Here is a 23,295-nt window from a genome sequence, read left to right on the forward strand (position 1 = left end):
GAAGAGACAAGGATATAGAAGAGTATTAGATGTAACCCATCTATGAAATGAGTTTAAATTCTACATTTTTCTCAAAGGAAATGTGCAACCTTTTAAGATTTTTTTTAAATGCAGTAGCCTCTAGTTGTCTTGTGCTCAAACCTGGTTTAATGATATCTGTTCCCTGTAAGACCTGTATTTGGAAGATGACATTGCTTACCAAGGTAGGCCTAGGAACACTCAGTTTGTTTTTAAATCCTTTTTCTAGGCCATTCAGTTTCATATTTCCACTGGTGACCAGTCATCCAATAGTCTTTTCTCCTCCGTGCAGACAAGTCAATTAATCAAACACAGGAAATGAAAGAAAATTATTGGCAACAGCTCTAACTATATTATAAGGATGAGATAAATGGCATTATAGTTGTGTGTCTGGTAATGTATGAACTGTGCAATCAAGCACGAGAATGTGTTTCCCAGCTTCTGTTAATGTGCATATGCCATTTCGTCACCTATACTGGGACAGGAAGAAATTGATAGAAATGTGAAAGAAATGGGAGGCAGGGTGGGTATATGAAGAAATGAACCCACAAAACTGAGAACATTGTACTCGCTGGTTAAATAGTTTTCTACCAACTAAGAAAAGATCCTTACCATTCGGCAGCATCATTACATCCTGGAACACTTTACCTCGTAGACTTACCCCCAAATAACATAGATGCTGCAATACATATTCATAGATGTGCACAGTTTAGCAGTATACACTGGGTACCTGCAGTGTGAAAATGCCATGCACTGAGACGTGCTAGCAGTAAATGCACAGCCCAGCAAGAAATCATAGAATGACGTGTTTGGTTTCTTAAGTGCTATTTACACACAGAAATTGGTAGAAAGCTACATTCAGATATGTTGCCAATCTGTTTCATCCTAACACTTCAGTGGGAGTCCATGAAGGAAAATGTAAAATGTGGAGTTAGGGTGTCTAGAGTCCCATAGATGTTCTCCCCCATCCATGGGAATGCAACTCTTGAATCACAGGCAACTGAATGGCCAGCCTCCGAGACTAGAAGAAGAGAACAGACAGGGAGATATCTGCCTCAAGTGCCTCCAAGTAGCCATGTCCTTGGCCTCGGACCAAATACCAGAACTATTTTAATTAATAGCAACAATGATAAATAAAATAGGAAATGAGATAAGAGGTCCTGGCCTAAAAAAACAAGGCTTTGCTTCTCATTTTTACAACTCTCTGTGTGACCTACAGAAGAAAAGTACGTGCAAATAATATTTTAAGCTCCAGAATGTGCTTTTGCTTTTCCAAGCAAGACTGCCTACTGATAAATTCAAGAGGGAGGTCATGAATTGAATGGAAGCTATTTAAAACGGGCAACCCCCTCCACTCTCGTGTAAAGTAATTGTAAGCCTTTCTTAGGCATTTCAAAGTTTTTAGATAAACCGTCAGACTCAATTAAGCACTGTGGCTTCAAGAAGATGGTTTGTCTGTTGAGCAAGACAGGAGGGCGGCCAGACAGGGGTCTGTGTGGTCTGTCACCAGACCTGCAGGAGGGACAGAGCCTGGCTATTGTGTTGCACTGGGCAACACAACCTGTTGCCACAGCCAATTTAACCATGGGCTTTAGAGCCTCAGTGAGGACAAATGGCTACGACAGAACACGAGGAAGGGGCAAGTCATTTGGTATGAAAGAATTAAGGCTTTGTCCACAAAGACAACTGCAGAAACTTCTAAAGGCAGACTTGTAATTTAGGATTAACAAGAGGAGACATAGTGGTTAAAATCCTGCAACTCATTCTGTATGAGTTAAGGGCAGAGTTCACAGAGCTGGGCTCCCTGTGACTGCCCGCTGGTCCTGAAGTGTGCCACTGTGTAACCCTGTGAAAATGGCCTCCTTTCTCTACGCCTCAGTTTCCTCGTGGGACAGACAAGTCAGTCAAGTAAATACTGCCTAACATTAATTTTTTAAAAATATTCAATAAGCATGTAAAGTTTTTCCAGGGCTTCTAATAATGGTTAAAAGTGTTATCTAAAACCATCCCTGGTAATATCTAATAACTGAGTAATAATTACTGTGTAAAAACTAGCACAAAATAGTCAATGTGAATTATACTTACATCTAAATAAACTCTATTGTTTAGATAGTTATTTCTTCAATTTTATCCATAATGAAATAGAGAAACAGAGAAGTGAAAGAGCTTCCCTAAGGCCACAAAGCAAGTAAGTACCACTGTCAGAATTCTAAATTTCCATAGTCTGGTTCTGGCACACAAGTTTTACCAGTGGGTTGTACCATCTTTTAACTTGACAAAGGAGCAGTGAACAACTATTTGCTTTCATGTCTGTCCACTTAGGAGGGTTTGTACTTCAAAACAGACCGTAGTGGATACATTTCTGCTTCCCTGTACCTTGAAGACTGCGTTGGAGGGACAGTGTATTTGGTTAGATGACTGGCTGACAGGCTGCTTGCTTTTCCTTAAGGCTGAGCTCCTGCTATTCCTGCTACTTCCTTAATTTCAAGGTCTATTGCCATCTAGAAAATCCTGACCTGGCCCCTCCCCCATCCTCGACCTCCAGGAAGGAATAGTTGCTGGCCTCTCTGCTCATCTGACCAACATGTCATCATCCCAGCATCCCACTCCATGGCTAGGGAGTGGAGGCTCTCTCTCAGCACTTCATCAAAAGCAGGAGCAGAGAAAACAGGTGGAGAGGAGAGATGAACAGGGAGAAACTTTCTGTCCTTCCTGCTCTGAGGTTCGCCCTCTGCCTCTACTCTCTGGGCTTTGGTTCTGCTGAGTTCTCCCAGCTGCAGAGTTAGGGAAGTGCAGGTTGGAAAAGCGAGTCACCGAGTCACCTGTCACTCCATAGACTTGAGAGAGAAGAGAGAAGGGGTGGAGAGAGAAGGTTTGACAGAGGGAGGAGGGGAGGTAGTTCCCTTTTAGAATAATAACAAAGCTACTAGTCAACTTAAGTGAAAAGTGACATTAGGACATTCTCTCCCTCTAAGTATCAGCCTCAATCCTCCCATCCTGAATGGCCAGTCCCATTCAGTCTTTTACTGAAGAAAACAGAAAAAGTCCCCAGAGATGACTCCACGAATTGATATGTTCAGGAATTTGTCCTCATTCAGAGCCACTACTATAACAAAATGGACACAACATAGTTTCTTGGTATAGCTGTCCCCTGAGAAGGTCTGCCAGGGCCTGACCAATACATGCAGATGCATGCAGCCGACCGTCAGATTGAACACGAGGACCCTAATGGAGAAATTAAAGTAAGGACTGAAGGAGCTAGGGGTTTACAACCCATAGGCAAAACAACAATATCAACCAACCAGACCCCCCCAAAGCTAAACCCCCAGGGACTAAACCACCCACCAGAAGATAAAGGAGGGGGATAGCTCCAGCCTCATATGTACCAGAGGATTGCCTTATCTGATATCATTGAAAGGGGAGCCCTTTGGTCATGAGAAGACTCAATGACCCAGGGTAGGGGAATGCTAGAGCGCTGAGGCAGGAGTAGGTGGGCAGGTGGGGGAGCACTGTCATAGAGGCAGGGGAAAGGGGAGGAGATAGGGAGTTTGTGGAGGAGAAATTGGGAAGGGGAATAATATTTGAAATGTAAATGAATAAAATAACCAATAAAAATAAAATCAAATAAGAATCCTTTAAAAGATAACTAATAAATAAAAGTAGAAAAACAAATGTCTCTTATAATCAAACAATCCAGCATGAAGATTGGAAAATATCAAAATGCCTACACAAGATTGACTTTCTTTGACCTTCAGTAGAATTCTATGTGAAGTGAATATGGTAGATTCCAATACTAGAAAATCATCGACCAATCACGGAATCCCAAGTACAGACAAACATTAATGATGTGCCAACAGATATGCAAAATAAGTGATACACCTTGCCACTGACTGACCACGAGTTAACTACTATTTTAACACATTTGAGTCATCCTAAGTAGAGTGGACCTAGACATTTTAAGAGTCTAGAACAGTATGTTTGTCTGTTTCGGTGACTGCAACATTTAATAACCTTAAAGTGCTTTGAATCTGACAGATTTCATACTAGCTTAACAACAGCTATTCAGTCTAAGAACACTTGAGTTTCATTTTGTCTATCAGCATTCCATCGCGGATATACCTGCCTCGTATTTAATCGCCCGGAAGCCTGACTGAGGGTATTTGAAATACATTTCTTGGAACCTATGGGACCCCTGAGGTTGTTGCTGGAAAGGGTGTAGGGTAGAGTCCTGGGCAGGCCTCATCCTACGTCTCCTCTTAGACCTACCACCTGCTTCCACACGACACAGGAGATGTCTCTCACGCTCTTTATTTGAAAATCAAGTTCTGTTATTGCCAATTACTTCAAATGCATCAGTTCATTTATTCAAAAGTAGAGATAAGCAGGATCTTGAGGGAGCTGGGGGAGTTAGAGGAGGGGAAGCTCTAATTAGGATATATTGTGGGGGAAAAGTCTATTTTCAAGGAAAGAAAAAAAAAAGAAAACATGTAAGCTAGGCATTAATGATGAAGAAAAGCCATGTGGTGTGTGGTGTAGTTAGAGCCTAGGGGAGGAGATGGGACAAGCAGGGGGTAGAGCTTACTGACCAGCGAGCCTATAACACTTCATGAACTCCAGGTCAAATAGAGAACCTATCTCCAAATGAACAAGTGGATAGACAAACAGACAGACAGATGATAGATAGATAGATAGATAGATAGATAGATAGATAGATAGATAGATACATACATACATACATACATACATACATACTAGATAGATGATAGAGGATGGATAGATGGATAGAAGATAGATAGATAGATAGATAGATAGATAGATAGATAGATAGAAGATAGATAGATAGATAGACAGACAGACAGAATAAAGGTGAACAGTGTCTGTTGAATGAACACTGAGGTCATCCTCTGACCATTGCATGTATACACATACATGTGCACCCATCACATACATAACCACACATCCACAAATAGCAAACTTCTATCATTGTTATTTTTGATTATTAAATATTCAGCTTATTATAGTAGCTTATCATTGAACTACTGCTCGGTCACTAATAAATGGCTTCCATCTGATACTTCCAATCTTACTATTTAAAAGTCAAAGGAGAGGAGAAAAGATGAGACTAGAGATATTGGTAGTAAGACACAAATTCTATACCTGATATTTTTGCAAGGAGACAACCCAGATGCAAGGCCTGATAGACCATTTCTTAGGCAGAAATCAATACTCACTGAGCTTCAAACTAGCTATCTGCAAGTTAATAGCAGCCAGAGTGTGGACATGTCTTATGGTACTCTGGGAGTCTTAATAAGTTAGAAAAAATATAATTTAAGGATTTAAAAATATTTGCTGGTTTCATCTACAGTAATTTTAAGGACTAAGATTATAGTTTACTTCATTAGACATTCACAAATAAAACCTAAGAGTACCTACAAAGCATATACCTGCCCCAATAACTCATCCTGCAGACAGTCTTAGCCATCCCCTAGAAATATGTAGGTTTGATGTTCATGAATGTAGTGCTATGAACATGTTATGAATAATTAAGATATTCACATTAGAATCTTCCAGCTGCTCATGTACTATGATCACGTTGACATCTGTGCTAATTTTTGTGTTCCCTCAACAGTTGAAAACAAACAAGAAATACAATTTCATTGGAAACATAGAGTTAGTATATTCTAAAGTCAAACAGGATTTATCTTTCACCATATTTTTCTAGTAAATGCAAAAGAAAAGAGACCTAAACACATTACCAATGGAACGATGACATTGCTCTGACTCCATGCAGCGCCTGTACTTCAGAAATTGTTCATTTGTCTGTTTCGAGGAAAAGATTCTGATCACGGGCTGGGAATTAAGACTGACCAAGCCTAACTACATTTCCCATCTAATATTTCCATGTGAGAATTCAAGGAAAGCATTCAGAACCTACATAAACATAGCCTCCAAATACGGGGAACATAATCCAGAGGGGGCTTTGCTCTTTAGAAACTCTTTGATAACAGAGGGGCACATCTTTTGTACACATTGTAAAAAGATTTAAACACTGAGAGGCCCTTCTTCCCTCAGACCGTGGGGCCAAAACCAAAGGGGGTTTGGAATTTCCCAACTTTGCTGCAAAGGATAATCTTGTATTGGAACAAAAGTCGTGGGTGACTCAGAATGTAATTAGTGTTGTGCATCTGCGCAAACGGTACAGCATAGCTTGTGGTATTTAAAAAAAGAAAAAAGAAATAGAGAAAAAGAAAAAGAAAAGAGAAGAAAAAAATAAGGCCCAGGAAAAGGCCATTCATGCATCTGTACCAGGCAAAAGCACTGGGAATAGCAAACTTCCTACTCTGCCTGTTCTAGCAGGGTTGCCTTTGGCATCAGAGAGTCCCACTCCCTGTGCCTCCCTTCTGTCAACTGTGCAAGTCGGTTCACTTTCTAATGTTTGATCTGAAATGAATGGGAGGGAGGCCATTTTCCATATGCAGTGGATGCAAGTGGAGAGGCCAACTGAAGTTCATGACTGAGACCACAAAATGGTTCCAATGTCTTGTCAACATCTGTGCTAATGCCTCAGCCAACAGGATGAAACAGGCTCAGGAAACAGGAGACCCCAGAAGTGGGATATCAGAATTGTTTTCCAGGCGCTTTTTCTCTTCCACGTGTATCAGCTTCAAGACTGTTTCTCTTGTCACATGGTAATGGGTAGGGAAAGAAAAGACACAAAATTCCTTTGTTTGTACTCTAAAATGTCACCTCATATCATGCCAAACACCAAGCCAAGAACTGGCTTAGTAAGGCTTTCTGCCAACTGGCAAAGTCCTCACTTTGCCTCCTGGAGGTCAATGTTTTTCCCACATAACCAACTTCACAGTTTACCTTTCGATAGTCCCAATATCAGTGCTATTTCGTCCGATGATATAGAGTAGGGATAAGAATTTTTTTAAAGGGCCAGATACTAAAATAAATATTTATGCTCTATTGGCCATTTAGTTTCAAATATAATTTCTCCATTCTGCCTTTGTAGGATAAAAAACAGCCTTGAACAATGCATATAGGAATGAGGGTGGTTGTGGTTCTGTTACAATCAAACTTTATCTATAAACATGGTGACAAGATTTGGACCAAGGGCAATGGTTTGATGACTTTTGATGTAAATGATTTAAAAGATACTCATGTTGCATATTTAAAGGATAATATGTGGAATACAGTTAAGCATTATTGTCATAAATGTTTTTTATACTTTGAATAGCTCCACATAATTACTCCTTTCATTACTAGCTGAAAAAGTATTTTCTTTCATTGGTATCCCTAAGAGGGGTTGACTCCAAGATCTCCTATTAGAGGACACAATTTACAGATGCTTAAGTCTCTTATAAAAAAATACCAGAATGTTTTCATATTTCTTATATACATTACATACTTTAGAAAGTCTGGAATTCTTATAATACTTAACAAAACCTAAATGCTGTGTAAATTATTGTTTTAACCATACTCTCCAGAAAAGAATAAAAAATGTCCATGTGTGTTTCAGTCCAGATCCATGTTTTTAAAGTATTTTTGATCTGAGATTGTTTGAATTCGTGGTTACGAAACTGCATCTTCTACTCACTGTCTTAGGAAATTTTGTCCAACAGTCATTACACAACCAAAGGAATAAATAATGCAGTCAATAAAAATTAACCAGCAATTAAAGTTCTTAGTTCCTCTTACATCATGACTGTGATGATGAAGCCATGCCTTATTGAGGCCCTATTGTGTGCCATGCTCTCATTTAGGTATATTAAATTAAAAAGAGACAAAACCTGTGTTATAAAGTTTACATGACCGCAGATGGCTAAGACAGAATAGATAATTTGAGAAACATTAGTTGATATTATGCCACATAGCAATACATGGCATAAAAATAATGTGGTTTTGGTTCCCTCCCTGAGATTGGAGGTGAAGTCCCTTTTGTTGCAAGTCTCATGCACTTTAGACACAGGGCTCATGGATAGGAGCTGGATATATCCTGAAATCCTCCTCCCTAAAGGCCGGCTTTCATGGTTCCGGAAGTTGCCACCCAATTTTCCCAGGGGTGGAAGCAACCAATTGTTCTCCTCAGCTATGGCATCTATGAACCACAAAAACTAGCACAGCACAATAACCCTAAGAGGGTAACAGTGGTACCAAACCCTTGGCAGTAACCACCAGTTCTCTAACTAGACTTACGACCAGTTCAACAAGAGAAAAATCATGCCTGCTACTGCAAAGCTAGCCAGGCATGGGAAATTATCCTAGGCTGAGGAAGTCAGAACTTGGGAGAAAATCCACACCCACCACTTTCCTAAAGAAGCACAATATCTAACTATATTCTAAAAATTCATCACACAGATAAGCATAGGTCTTATCCCTCATCAAAGAAATATCTCTTTGTAACAAATGGAGACCATTACAAAAAACTACAACTGATCCTAATGCAGAGAAAAGTGATCATGCAATGCCTATCCCCAAAATATATCTGCAGCATAATTTCTGGACTAGTGGGAAGGAGGACATGGAAAGAATATAAGAAGGAGGACCAGGAAATTTTATGTGAGAATGTGTCTCTTAGAAATGTCAGAGATGCTACACTTATGAAAGTCTCCTTTTAACTGGTGCTTATATACCAGAACACCTGAACAAAGATGATATCAAGAATCATACAAACAATGGAAAGAAGATATATCCTGGGGTCCCAAGAGTAGAGAGCCAGTTACAGGCAACTAAGGAATGCTGAAAATGGGAGAAATAGTCATCCTCAGGGAAGGGCCTCCAAATGATTATCTAATATCAAAAATCATATGCATACTAGTAAAATTATAAATAGAATGTACATGTCTTTATACATTTAGGAATCAAACAATTAAAAACAAAGAGGTCATGAATTTAAAAATTATTCAAGGTTATATACAGAAAGGATTGGAGAGAAAAATCAAAGGTAGACATGATGTAATTATATTTTACTTTAAAAAACTATAACAATGGGGCTATGTAACACATTAACAAATCACTCAATAGGCTGAGGAGGAGAAGGTGGCTGAGAGAGAACTTCTGAGGGAGGGAAGACCTAAGAGAGATAGACAGATGCATCCAGGCTAATTGCTGAGGACCAATTTTCCACCCTGAGTAAATAGCTTGTAAGTGCCTGGGGCAGGAAGAAGCTTGTATCTTGGAGAAATCACAAGAAAGGCCCAGCCATTTCAGTGTCCGGAATGTCCTTTGAAGGTGACAATGATGAGGCCAGAGAGCTGCTCTAGGGAAGATGTGGAGGGGATTTGTGCAAGCAGTTAAGATTTCATTCCTGCATAATGGGGAGCTATGGAAAGATTTTAAGAAAGAAAGTAACACATTTTTAATCATTTTAAAACACCTAAACCAGTAATTACAGCACTATGAAGAGGAGGGTCTGTGTAAATTGAGGAATATAAGAGACGAGGGTGGCCTGCGGTCTCCAGAAAAAGGATGTGCCTTGGCCCTACTCTGTGCTCTACCAAAAAAAGTAATACTGGCCATAAGCTTCGGTGAGTCTGTAATAGCTACCACTGCCCATGTACTGTGGAAGAAAAGATGGCCAGCCAGTTTAGCCAAATTGGTAAGCTCCAGACCAACAAGAGAACCTTCCTTAAAAGTGGTAAACGGAGATCCTGAGATGGGACTCCCAGTTGTTGTCTGAACTCCACACATGTCCACACACACCTACACTCACATGCATGCAACCTATACACATTTAAAATAGTAATAGCAACAATCACACATGTCCACACACACCTACACTCACATGCATGCAACCTATACACATTTAAAATAGTAATAGTAACAATCACACATGTCCACACACACCTACACTCACATGCATGCAACCTATACACATTTTAAAAAATAATAATAGCAATAGCGACAACTGAACCTTCTATAACCCTAGCATTTAGGTCACTGAGGCAAGAGGGTTAGTCAGTCACAGGTTTGAGGCTACCCTGTACTACACTACACAGTGAGTTCCAAGTGCTGCCTTGGAGTACAGAATAAGACCTTGTCTTAAAAAAAATCAGCCAAATATAAAAACCGACCAATAAACAGCAGCAGCAGCAAAGAATAACAAATTTCAAGAGCGGCCAATGAGATGGCTCAGAAGGTCCTTGTAGCCATCTCTGAAACCCTTGTAGTAGAAGAAGAGTGACTCTCATCCTTTAACCTCCATAGGAGGGGTAGGGGCATTTTTAAAACCCACCTGAGAATAGAAAACAACAAAAGTCTAAAACTCATTTCTATTCCCTCTTAGTTACGCAAGATGTGGTCACTCTCATTTATCTGGTACCACTGGACATATTTCCAAAAAGAGCTTTATAATATAGGAGCCACAAATAATATAGGAGCCTCAAATGCAAACATCGACTGTGATGTTAAATATATAATTACACAGCTCTCTTCTTTCTGCCAAGTGCTATCATCCTACATCACATTAACAAAGGAATAATCATAGAATTGGACCTCGTTGAATTAAGCCCATCATGTCAAGACAGCCATGCCATTACAGTTCCCTTGCATAACTTGCCTATCAGTTGTAAAACTACACAAGCTGAGGAATGAAAGTTGAGAGTCTTATAAAGTGACTTGTGTGATGGTCAATATCTTACAACGGATATTTTTAAAAATCCACTTTACCAGTGTTTAAGGATATGAGCAGATTATCACAGAAACCGTCTGGATTCATATTGTTTTAGTAACATTTTTTCTGCATCAGGAGCTTCCCTGATATTTATCATCATACTTTGATTAATATTTTTTTAGTAAATGGCTGAACTAATTTGATGTATATGCACTGTTTGCATTAGTTTCTGCACAACATTACTTCTTAACTTATAGCAACTACTTAGGACAAAAATAGAAATGTGTAAGTTGTGTGGAGTAATTACAGTAAAAAATGTGCATGTGAGTTCAAAACAAATATATTACATGAAGTTTGGAGTCTGAGTTGAAGAAAACACTAATTAAGAGAAATTTATGAGAGTCTTTAGCAGGTCCTTTGATGAATGCATTTATTTGGTTACTTGATCCTCCAACCAATCACATTAACAATGACAAAAGATATGCAAATTCAAGCAGACAATAGGGAAGCCAACTTCTCTGACTCACACCAACTGGGTCATTTCAACATGTATTCAGCTTGATTCATTCTTGTGAGGATTGATATAACCAAGGAACATTTTAATACTTAATGCTCGGCCATAATCTGAAAACTATGCCATAACCTCTAGCTAAGAACGAAGCCAATGAGAATCAAATTTATTTCACAAAACCAATTAACATATCGAATGTGTGCATGATGTCACCCCAGCAGAGCTGTGCCCTTGCCCTGTCACTGCTGAATAATTGCAGAGCAACAACAGAAAATATGCGTCGCTATGCGAATCACCATTTTGGTTGTATGTTTAAAGCAAACAATACATTACATTTTTGCTAGAATAGCTCATTCATGATTAAGAACTATATTTCCCACTGGTGTCCGACTCAGAGAACCCAGATTGATCGTGATTCAGTTCTCATTGAAAACACTGTGGATGGGATATTAACAAACTATTACACCAAAGTCATTTATTCACAGTAGCAGGAAATGCTGCCATAGAAACACCAGATGGTCTATTATAAACTAATTCTATGCAGAGTGATGGAAAATGTGTCTATGATCTGCCTATGTTTCCTGCCACAGTCTTAACTTTTCACCTGTGGTGTGTAGCAGGAAGCTGCTGTTCCCAGTCTCGGAACTCCAGAAGTACCAAGTTCCTGTTCACACCCTGAAAGAAATAACTGCGATCCTAGTTCAGTCCCTAGTGGACAAAGAGAGAAGAGCTACCAGCAGGCATGATTCAGCAGCAGGCGCAGACCTAAGTAACTGGGACCACACAGAACAGAAGTTTGCCTTTCCCCATCTCTTATCCTTTTAGAGGGCTTGCTGTGGTACCAGCAGCCTAGTCCCATCCTTCTGCCCACGCTGAGGCTCAGGTCCTGTAGGAGAGGTTGTCGTGGCTCTAGAAACATGTACTTACCTGTTACACAGCTAAACAGTGATTAGAGAATGAGCTGAAACATGTACTCACCATGGAAAAGGCAGACTTAACAACAGCAGCTACAGAATGTTCTGTGGCTTACGAAAAAAGACCCACGCACTGATCAGTGTGACTTCTATAAATTGGGATCAAGTACGCACTCCGCATTAACGTTCCTCGGGAGACTGAGGCTCCCAGATGGCACTATCTCTGTTCCTAACCCAGGGAAGCAATGCTTGTCAAGAATTACCACAGCCTTCTCGTGTTCAGCCCAATCTGCAGGTGCACACAGGAGACTTTATGGGCTGAATTTCTATCCTTAATGTGAGCAAAAGCCCTTCCCTACAATTTTCCCATCAGAAGCTATTTTCTTGATTTCAGATGTCAGTCCTCATATATCACTTGTGAAGTTAAGTCCCTTTAACTTACAAATACATTTTTTCTAAACAAATGCAATATGAGTACTTCATACTTATTCTCATTTAATATTATTAAAGTTGGGGGTAAGCATTTTATGAAGATTTCCCATGGCAACTCACAAAACTCCTTGCTGTACATTCCATTTAAACTTCCGTATATATCACCATTATGATTTTTTTTTTACACCAAGTTGCCCAAGAAGTGCGAGCTTTCTTTTTCAAAATTGGACTTTGACAGTCAGAATGCTCAAAATAAACTTTAGGGGGGAAAAAAGCAGGGTTGGCATAAAATTTGCCAGTGTTAGAAGCACATTTAGGAAGTCACAGGATCAGAGGTTCCCACAAGCCCAGGACCCCTGGCTTACCCAGGAAGTTGAGCCCAGAGAAGAGAGCCCTTTTCTTTTGCAAACACTGCCCCCCGGAGCAAAAGGTAAACACAAATGCCCCCTACGGAACTCTGAGCTCGCTGCAGAGGGGGAGCCGGGAAGGCTCAGAGCAATTAGAAACCGAAAGCGATCACTTACTTTTTGCAGCCACTGAGTATAATTTTCCATCACATGCTCCAGATGCTGAAGTTTCTGGGAAGAGAAATCCGTCTCCACGTGTGGAGCATCCCTTTGCAGAGCGTTGGTGTTGTACTGCTCTGTCGCACTCTCACGGCAGTTCCCGTCGTGTTCTGGAAGAATGAAAGTGTAGGCACATTGCCCATGTTGAATTCGGTTATATCTTCTCCCTCCGTTTTCTGGACTCCGGCGCTGGTTGCTGCACCCTATGTGAGTCAGAATGGCAGCGAAGAATGCAAAGGAAAGGAAAACTGTCATTGTACTGCCAGCACTCGCCTTCCGTGCCTCCTGCAAAGCTTGCTCCTCTCTTCTGACCTTTAAACTAGTTCTTTATTTCAGGTAAAACTGCTTGTTTGACGCTCTCCCCGTTAAAGAAAGCATTTGAAGAAGATCCACAGAAAACTAGCCATTTGTTAGCTTTGTTCTAAAACGCGTTACTTAAAAAAATTACTGTAATGATAGTTTCCTTCGTTAAAACTTGAGATATTTATTGCAATAGTAGCTTAGATTTATTGTTTCCTCTCTGTGTAACCGTTCAGCGTGGAGCCTGCCCGAGTCAGCTGCAAGTACATATTCTAGTCCCTTTCCTCTACCCTATCTGCAGCAGATCTGCTATTTTCTCCCAGACCTCAGTGAGTTTTATTAAGGTTGCACATCCAAGCCAAGCTGGAAGCAGGCAGCCTTCACAAGATGACTTGACAGGAATGCATGAGTGTGCCCCTATGCTAAGGATTGCTGATGGCTTTGGGCGGCGGATCGGCTTACAAATTGGCTAGATGCGCATGACCTCGATCATGTATGGGCCTCCCGCCCCCTTCCGCAGACAATTGCCTTGAGCCCTTAGCAGATGCACGGAAAATCAATAAACAGAGCAGTCCACCTTAATACGTCTGGGTGTGCTTGCTGACCTACTAAAATCTAGCAAGCTAGAAATGGGGTTTCAAAGTGACTGTTTAATTGGGAAACCCTAATTTGACACAATCTCCAATGGATTATTTTTTTTATAATTCAATAAAATTATTAAATTAAGTTTTTTTTTTACTTTGGGAAAAACATTTAAAAACTATTTTTAGAAATGGCATTCTTCCTTTGTATTTACATAGGCTTTATAGAGGAGAAGAAAAGAATCAAAGGATCAAATTATCAAGGAAATTACCATAATTTGTCACTCACAGCAACATATCACGTGCATACTAAGTAGTATTTTGAAAGCACCTTTTGGGATATGGATTTTAAATGAAGCTGGTTTCTTGGTCAGAATGCAGCTGTTCACATTCTGTGAGTATAAATTGAGCAACTTCCCTGCAACAACAATGTGGTTACAGTTTAAGACAGTGGCCTGAGAATTATTAATTCCTGTGGTACATGCTAATCATATATTTCACAAGAACCTCTGGCATTGCTATGGCTGTCCTTAACACGGGTATGGAAATTCCACACCAATCCTCTGTGGCTGCAGAGGCAAACTGTCTGAGAACAAGCATGTATCAGGTGTGCCAATGGCTTATACAAGAGAAACCTCTGTGGTTTTATTAAAGGAAGAAAAACTTGTGATCGGAAGGTGCTTTCCTAAGTCCAGAATATAAATATTTGAATAAAGATACAGACAAATACAAGGACCCGGAGATGGTTACGGAATTTAGGATGGCATCAGGATATATGTGCACAGGATGTGTGTACATGCAGGGTTTTCATTAGGAACTTCGTGGGCTTTGGGAGCAAAAGAGCCTCTCCTCTCAGGCATGTGTACAAACAGAAGCCACAGTGTGACTCTTGAGTCCTGGAATGGGAGTAGAGCAGTGGGGGAGGGGCAAAGGTGGTTACAGATGCATCTTTAGGGAAAAGAGAGAAGGTCAAAACTGACTCCGGGAAGGTGGTGGTTTGCTTATGGTAAACGAACAGTGATGAGATTCATCGGTTGTTTCCACACCAAATGACATGTTTCTGAGCAGGCCGATACATTTTGCCAAACACGGGAGTAAAATTCTCTGACGCCCATAAGAGACTGGTGTTACTACAAGAGTCAGGGGCAGAGTGCTCTTAAGCAGCCACTATACTGCTTGAGACTTTGCTGTTTATCAGCTCACCTTAAGCACTCCTTATATATTACGTCATTTAATCATGGCAACACACCTAAGACACAGGTATTATGTTTAACTCTTGTTTTATCGACAGGAAACTGAGTCACAGAAAGGCTGCTCAGTTAGAGATGACGAGGGAAATATTCTCTGATCCTAACTTTCTAACTCTTAGGACAACCTGTCTCTGAACACCTCCAAAAGGAGGGAGGAAAAAGGCAGTCTCCAAAGGGCTCCACTCAAAGCAGACTGCTTGATGGTACCCAGGAAAGAGGTAATTATCTAGTTTACCTATTTATTTTAAAACAGTGACTCCTGTAGCCAGGACGACCTTGAACTTCTGATAGTCATGCTTCTACCTGCTACTCCTGTACACCCCGAATGTATGTAGTGCTGAGGACTGAACCCAAGGCTTCCTGTAAGGTAGGCAGACGCTCTACCAACTGAACTGTTTTCCCAGCAGAAATATGATTTAATTCTTTCTCTGCAGCCCCCACAAAGCGACGGGCATCCCCTACACAAGCACAAGGATGAAGCCGACTGGGAAAGTATTGCTTTCCAGCAATGCTTATGTTGAAAAAAAAATCCATACAGAGAAGATTGTCCAAAAACAACGCCTGTAAGTGCTTTGTTACGAACTAAATGCAGCTGAAAACTGGCAGGGAGTTAATGGAGGAGCGGTGAGGTCTCTATTACAGCGCCACTGTGTTTCCAAATGGCCATGACGGTTGGAAGTCTGTTCTCTGTGTGTCAGAACCTGCTGTCCATGTGAACCTTCCAATCTGAACAAATAAAGGCAAAACGGAGATTCCACAGGGAAGCACGGGTCTCTAGGAAGAGGGAAACAGAAGCAAGTCTAAAAGAGTTGAAGGGAAGGTGACCAAGGTGAAAAAAGAATGATTCAAGGTTTTCACTAGGAAAACAAAAATGCACAATATGGGAAGTGCTAGTAACAATGTCCATGGCTTGGGCACAGACAGGCAATTAGCACAAAGATGTCTATAAACCCTTTTGTTCTGAAGCTCCAGTTGTCGACAGTGGAGGATTGTGTGAGTCCCCACTCACTAAGGTTAACATGCTCAGGGGCCATGGATCTGACCAAGGGCGACAATTGTCTCCAGCTCTTCAGGTGTAGTGTGTAATTCAGGGAGTGATAGGAAGAATAAGCCATTACGATTTTTTCTCCCTCACCTCCGACCTTTTTATAATTCTAAAGAGATAATCACAGTATGTTAAAGACTTGGATTGGCTAGGTTTGAAACCTGGACCACTGTCATGCGGACAGTAAGTCACATCTACACATAGTCCTGTAAATGCTGGAATTCCCATTGACAGTAGGGACCCCTTTAAAATCAGTACTTAATGACACTAACTGTACCCCAAGACTCAGGCTTTGCTGCTTTCTTTCTGAAGCGTTCTTAATTCCAATAAAGTACAGCACGTGGACACATCTCCATTAAATCTGAATGACCACCTCTTCATATCTCTCACTGTCTTGGGTTTCTGATTGCTTATTTGACTCATTTATTTTTTGTTTCTCTCCCTTTCTACCTCTGAGCAGTTAAAAAGGTCTTCTTGCCCTCGATTCCCTAGCACTTACTGTACACTTTATTTGAAAGAATGAAGGGTTAAGTGAGAGAGCAGATGGGATAGCTAATTACTTAATTAATCTCTCTGGAGATCTGGCAACTACGAGACTGTTCACATCTACTGTGTTCATTGGAGAATTTTTTCTAGAACCTCTAAGCGCAAGGAAGTACGGTAAATCTAAGCTTAACCCTAAAGAATGGGATAGACTTAAAACCATAGTACAATATCAATACATATTACTTAAAATTAATAATTCAAAATTGTTTAAAAATAAGCAAACTTTTTTATTTAATCCTTTTTGAAACTACACAGTGGTACATTATTGTATCTATCATCTTGCAGGTGAGAAAAGTAGGTCGTACAAGGGTTGATTCACCAGGAACTGTGACAATTTGTATAGCAGAGCAAGAACTGCCTCTCTAAGTCGTCTTAGTCACACGTTTCTCAGTGAATTAGTTTCTCAGTAATTAGGCCTCAAGTAGCAGGCGTTTCTTAGAACTTAGAATGCAGGAATAGCAGGTATCTATTCCCAACCCCAGCCTAATAGATTCATGTTATGATTGACGCCAATAGGCTTAAAACTAAATCAGGACACACTGGTATTGTTGTCCCACCTACTTATCAACAGGGACACAGGCTATTCCGTCTACAATGAATGATTAGTCCCACTCCTCATTTTCTTGGCACAGAGTAGACCTTGGGTCAGTACCATACAGTGGACTAAAGAAACATTCACTTTAAGTTTCAGTGCTGGCAGTGGAAGGGATAGGAGCACCACTTGTGTGCAGACTCCAAAAGGAATCCCAGATGCGGTAGCACAATAATACCTAAAAGTTCCAGCCATGTATGGACAAGGATGGAAAAGCATTCAACAAACATCTCAGAATTGCCTTCTGTCATGTTATCACTTGTCATTTATACAGAGGAGATGTTCTATGCATACCTAGCAGGCAAAACAGATGAGCTTTAATGGAGCAGGAATACAGATACCAGCACTTCCTCTGCACCGGAATAGAGACAGATGACCATTTGGACACCCTTTAAGAAGAAATCTTATATAGGGCAAAATTATACATAGTTCATTTTGCGTAATGCCCCTCTCTGTTTCTGTCTGTGGAGGTATACATGCCTAGATTAGAGTAAATGATGCCTCTTTCTGTATCTCAAACTTTTCAAACTTTAGAAAGACTATTTCATATGTTCTCAAAAGCAAAACTGTTTCTTAGGAAAGTCTGAGAATTTCCTTCCATGGGTCATGAGCACCAATGGTAGCTGGTCTCTCTAAGACAAAGCTGATAAGTAGCAACTGTGGTTTGAATGAGACATCCCCATAGGTTCGGGTATTTAAATACTTGGTCATCAGTTGGTGATGCTGTTTGGGCAAGGAAGTGTGGTCATGCTGAAGGCCGTGGTGACAGTTGTTGATGGTCTTGTCCCTCTCCTAATTCACTCTCTGTTGAGTTTGTCAGATGAGGATGCTTCCTAAAGCCTCTCCTGCTGAGATAGATTTTTTTGTGAAAACATACATTTAAAAGAAATCCTTCTTTAGGTTGCTCCAGGTCATGTGTTTTATCACAGTAACAAGTAACTAATATTTCACTCAACCATTATTACTCAACTTTGGACTTTCTGTCCATTTTGATCTTGGAATGAAGGTGACTTCCACTCAGTCTTCAGTGAAACACTTCTCATTCACAAGTACTACACACAGATTTAAGAGCATTGTAGGAAATACTATTTCTAATTTTGTGTGAAGTTTTCTGTGGAGAAATGGGAGTAACGTTGGCTCAACACATATGAGGCACACGCGCGCGCACACACACACACACACACACACACACACACACACACACACAAAGAACAAATTCATGACTTCACCAAATTTATCTGGTCATGATAATTAGTGTATTGAGTCTCCTGGCAGAGAATGGCTGAGGAGTTACTTATAGGAGGGTGAGTAGTTCCCATTATATCTATACCACTGAGAAAAAAAGTACTCATACAAACATTGTTGACAATTCTGGCTTGCCACATAGATGGAATGTTCTTTCAGTCTTCATTCTATAAACTCCATTACCTTTTATGACCATAGGACCATGAACAACTTGTAAAGAATTACATGCTGCTGGGAGGAAACATTTTGGGGATACTTAGGGAATATTTTGCAAAATATGTAGGTTAGGCATCCCTAAAGCTTGAAATGACTACTCTGTGTACATAACAGGACAATATACTAGAGAGAGGAGGATGTCAACATGTACTTTTAGAGCCTCTCTTGCAAATAAGCACAGCTGTTGATAAAGATGGTATACGTTTTATGTTCAGAGGACAATGTTCTTCAACATCTGTAAGCTCAGGTTTTAAAATATTTTGGAAATAGATTTTTTAATTTTGCTAATATTCTTCTCCTTCTCTCTGAATCTCATTTTCATGCTCTGCACACCTAAACCTGTGTCCGGTGCAGCATTTCCCAACTGTTTGGCTCTTACTTGCCTGGATAGGTGATCACTTTGTAAACCAGGTAAAAGGCTAGGTTTCCATTTTGGTTTGTTGTTTTTATTACTTCCTGGCTGAGATACTGCAAGTTGGCTAACATTAGACAAAACAGTTCTTTTAAACTGAGCCTTCCCATCTGTAGCGTAAAGGTAGTGATAATAGCATAACCTATATGGAGGTGCAGTGAAGAATTGATAATTCAATGAGTATAAAGTACTGAGCTCAGTGTTGAAAGGCTGTAAATGGTAAATGATCATTCTTGTCTTTCTCCATGTGTGTTCTCTCTTGTGTTCAAGATTTGTCCCATTTTTGACCTTGTTTAATTGAATTTTATGACTATGTTTATCTAATTCCATTCCCTATCATTTCATCCTCTTAAACATTGAAGAGCATTTCTGACCCTCTTAAAAAAATCACAAATTTAAGAAGCACGTTTTGGAACGAAAGGGTGGTCACATCCACATGTTAGCTTGCATAAACAGCTCTGCTTTCTTTTCCGGCAGTGACTTCAGTGTTCTTCCTCACTGTTCTATCCCCTTCACCTGGACCAGTGAGGGCCTGGCACACAATAGGTGCTGAATAAATATTTGTTGAATGGATGAAACAACTTGAGAACAACTTAGGGGAGAATGTTCTGCTCTAAGTAGTGAGGCCAGAGAAACAACTGGTAAGGCAAACAAGACAAGGAATCAGTCACATTTGGAAGTAAGAACTGAATCCTCACAGAGAGCACCCAGGGGAGCAATGAGAATATCATTCAGAGCTTGACCACCATGACTTGCTGTCCAACTCATTTCCAGCCAATTCAACCAAATGACTTTATTTGCAAGAACGCCTTTTATGTCTGGACTTGGGGCATATATTATTTCACTCTGTTTCCTGGGAGATAATGTTTGCCTCTGACACAATGACAATGAAAGGAAATGTTTTACTATTAATCTTAAAAAAACCATGCAAGGTGGCAGGACGTAAACACAGCAAAGGAAACCTCATTTTATTTTATCAACTCCCTCCTCCACAAGTCAGTTTTATGCCCCACCACCACCCAAGGCTCTAATTCGATTACGAATTGGACAATTAAATTAGGAAATAAATTCCCGTATTTGAAACTATGATTGCCTTAATCAGATTCCTAGTTCAAATATTGCCCAGCAAACTTTAGACTTTCTTGTGGTGATCTTAATCATCATACCCTTTAATTCTGAAAAGTTACTGCTTCCTTTCCTACCAAGTACATGGTATGGTTCATTTCCCTTGACATTTTTTTAAAATTAGTAATTAAAATTTTTTTAAATTAGTCTTAAAAAGGAGAATTTAGGCAATTGAAGAATGGGTTAAACAGCAACCTGAAATGAGTGGAAATTAGGAAAGATCACCGTGGCCATGTTTTGGTCAATATTATCTTCCATCATTTGTGACACACACACAGAGGGATGCCAAACCTACATATTTTGCAAAAACTTCCCTAAATTTATACTAATCTCATGTTACCTTCCTATTTGCCATCCGTGCTGTCCTGGTGCATTCCTAGCTACTTTGAAATGTAAGCCTTTAGCTTTCTTAGATTTATCCTAAGCAACAGCAGTTGGAAAATGAAACACTTGTATTTTCCCTAGCATATGTTAAAGTAAACACAGAATATTAAAATGAATATCTGTGTACAATAATCTCTCCAACACTGGAATTCCTACTGGAATGAGGGCCACATGTTGGGCAATACTACTCAGTTCTTCTCTTACAAAACAAATGGCATAACGTCTCCTGTCAATATGTCTATGGAAAATAATATTGTCGGGAAGTGTCTTAAGATGAATTTGCATCAGGTCCAGAGTGTTTGAAGATGGTTTTCATTCTGTAGTAACTTCAGCAAAACAAACAATTCTGAAACAGGTTCATCCATTTATCTTGGCAGAGAACAGAGGAAGAACTCCCCTAGGCCTCAGACAGGGAAGCCATTGAAGAAACTGGCGTCAGCAGGTCTTTCTTCAGTATACCAATAGAAATGCCCACCCAAAAAAAAGGTCTGGAATCAAAACCAATAACAGACCCAATGCCACTCACTCTTCCCCTGAACATGGAAGTGAAAAGGATAGGGTGTTATTTAGCATCTACAATAAGTCTTCACGCCTCTGTGATTTTTCATTTGGAAGAGTGTTAGGAGAATAGTAAATTAATTTCTCCTCAAGAGTTTCAGTCTCTTGTGAGAACTGACACTCCTAACTCAACTTCTTCAGAAAGCCATAAAAATGCATCAGTTCTAAACAGAGGGAAGAAAGTTAATATTTAAAGAACCAGTTATGAACCAATTAGCCTTGGTTTAACAAGAGCTAACATTTACTGAGTACCTAAAGTATATCAAGAACTATGCTATGCAATGTTCCAGCCAAATCTCACCTGTTATAATCATCACAATGCCCCAATAGGGAGGTTATGTTATTGCTGCCTTTTTACAGATGAAAGAACATTGAAGAATTCCAGACACTATAGAAACTCACTGTTTGCTGCTTCCAGACCAGAATCTTTTGATCACCACATATATACAAACCTTCAGTCAGTCCTGTCATAGCATCTGCTTTTTCAGATTCCCGAATTAATTCTTCCTGGTTTTAGTAGACATTATCCTATTTGTTACTTCACTAAGAAGCAGAACACTTGACAGAGAATTAAACAAATGCAAAGTTCTAAGACTTGAAAATTAAAACATGATTTCTAGCCTCTCCAAGAGGTAATAATTATGCTATATTTATTGTATGCCAATCAGTTTATATAAATTACCAAATATAATTAAAAAATATTCACATCTGTGTTTATGTGAGAGGGGGGAGAGAGAGACAGAGAGACAGAGACAGACAGAAACAAACAAAGGCAGACAGAGAGGTCCCATGGAGTTTAGGTTACAGGTAGCTGTGAGTCTTCTCCCCTCCACCTGCATATGGCTTCTGAACATTGACTTCTAGTTCTTTGTAAGAACATCAAACACACTCACCGGCCAAGCCATTACTCTGACCCCTCAAAATTATTGAACAAAATAATTTACGTAGTTCCAATTGTCAGATGGAGAAATTGAAACTCAAAAAATAAGGAATTAGACTAAGGCTGTACAGGAGTAATATAGTTTGGCATGAATATCTGACTTAAAGGCCCTGTCATTGTAACTAATATGCTAGACTAAATTGCCTCACACATATAAATAATCATCTTAAAACTACTTGTATGGGCATGTATGATAGATACCTTGGCTGAATGCAAGGGACAAGGTAGATCAATTATTCAAAAATTGTCATCCTGACTAGCCAGCATCAGGACTATCCGAGAACATATTTGTGATGTAAACTAAACTCCTGGCCCACCTTATTTCTACTGAAATTGAAGACTGCATGGTGGACAGCTTCTCCAAACAAGATTTGCTGAGAGCAAAGGTACTGATTCATAGTTAATAGCTAGGTACTTACCAGTGGGTTGCTTCAACATCTCTTAAGCCTAGAGACATGTTAGTATCCCTTGTGATTTTTACATAAATAAAGAAGTCTGGATTTACTCTTTTGATTTTAGTTCAGTAGTTCTGGATGTAGCCTGAACATACTTGTACACATTAAAGGACATCAGTTTCTAATGTATCGACATGGTTGAAAACTAGTGGTTATAATGAATCCGACTAAGAAATAAATTCTGTAAAGACAATTAAATCTGTCTAACACAAAGAGAGAATAAACCTCTATGGATATGTGTGCCATATTTCTGGAGTATGTTTTTAATTTTAGGAAAATAAACAATGAAGTTATTGCCTGTAAAAAGTGCTGTATATTTAATTTCTGGTGCATTTAAGGACACAAAATAAGCACAAAGAACTTTCAAGAGCTCATATTATTTTGTTGAACTAATTTATCTCTTAAATTTATATTTTAGAGCCTTTACACACAAGGACACTGTGTTTATCTCAATTAATAATTAACAACTGCTGTTATGATGACATATTCTTTTTGGTCTCATGAATCATTAGTTTCTCCCAAAATAAAAAACAAGTGTCTGTGTTTTCATTATCAAACGTTCCAATATCTGATTTTAGACTTGGAAT

At 39.7% G+C, this 23,295-nt stretch overlaps 1 protein-coding gene and 1 long non-coding RNA gene across 5 annotated transcripts in view; one reads left to right on the forward strand and one right to left on the reverse strand.

Annotated features, from left to right (window-relative positions):
* Positions 1-13,670, reverse strand: part of Angpt1 (angiopoietin 1) — a 248,746-nt gene extending 235,076 nt beyond the window's left edge. Inside the window, exon 1 of one of the 2 annotated variants that reach the window (XM_087559330.1) lies at positions 13,018-13,670. In XM_087559330.1, the coding sequence (XP_087415456.1) occupies positions 13,018-13,314 (297 nt within the window). In that variant the 5' untranslated portion in view covers positions 13,315-13,670. 2 annotated transcript variants of the gene reach the window in all.
* LOC102547184 (uncharacterized) lies at positions 13,113-22,955 on the forward strand. Of its 3 annotated transcripts, XR_015624782.1 has the most exons (6): positions 13,113-13,395; positions 14,160-14,334; positions 15,310-15,408; positions 15,625-15,753; positions 19,189-19,245; positions 19,724-22,955. It is a non-coding gene; the product is annotated as an uncharacterized LOC102547184 (long non-coding RNA). The 3 variants fall into 3 exon arrangements; XR_015624780.1 differs by lacking the exon at positions 19,189-19,245; XR_015624781.1 differs by lacking the exons at positions 15,310-15,408; positions 19,189-19,245.
* Positions 22,956-23,295: the final 340 nt, after the last annotated feature.

This window comes from Rattus norvegicus, chromosome 7 (genome assembly GCF_021556685.1).
Source record: "Rattus norvegicus strain SHRSP/BbbUtx chromosome 7, alternate assembly SHRSP_T2T, whole genome shotgun sequence".
Taxonomy (NCBI): domain Eukaryota; kingdom Metazoa; phylum Chordata; class Mammalia; order Rodentia; family Muridae; genus Rattus; species Rattus norvegicus.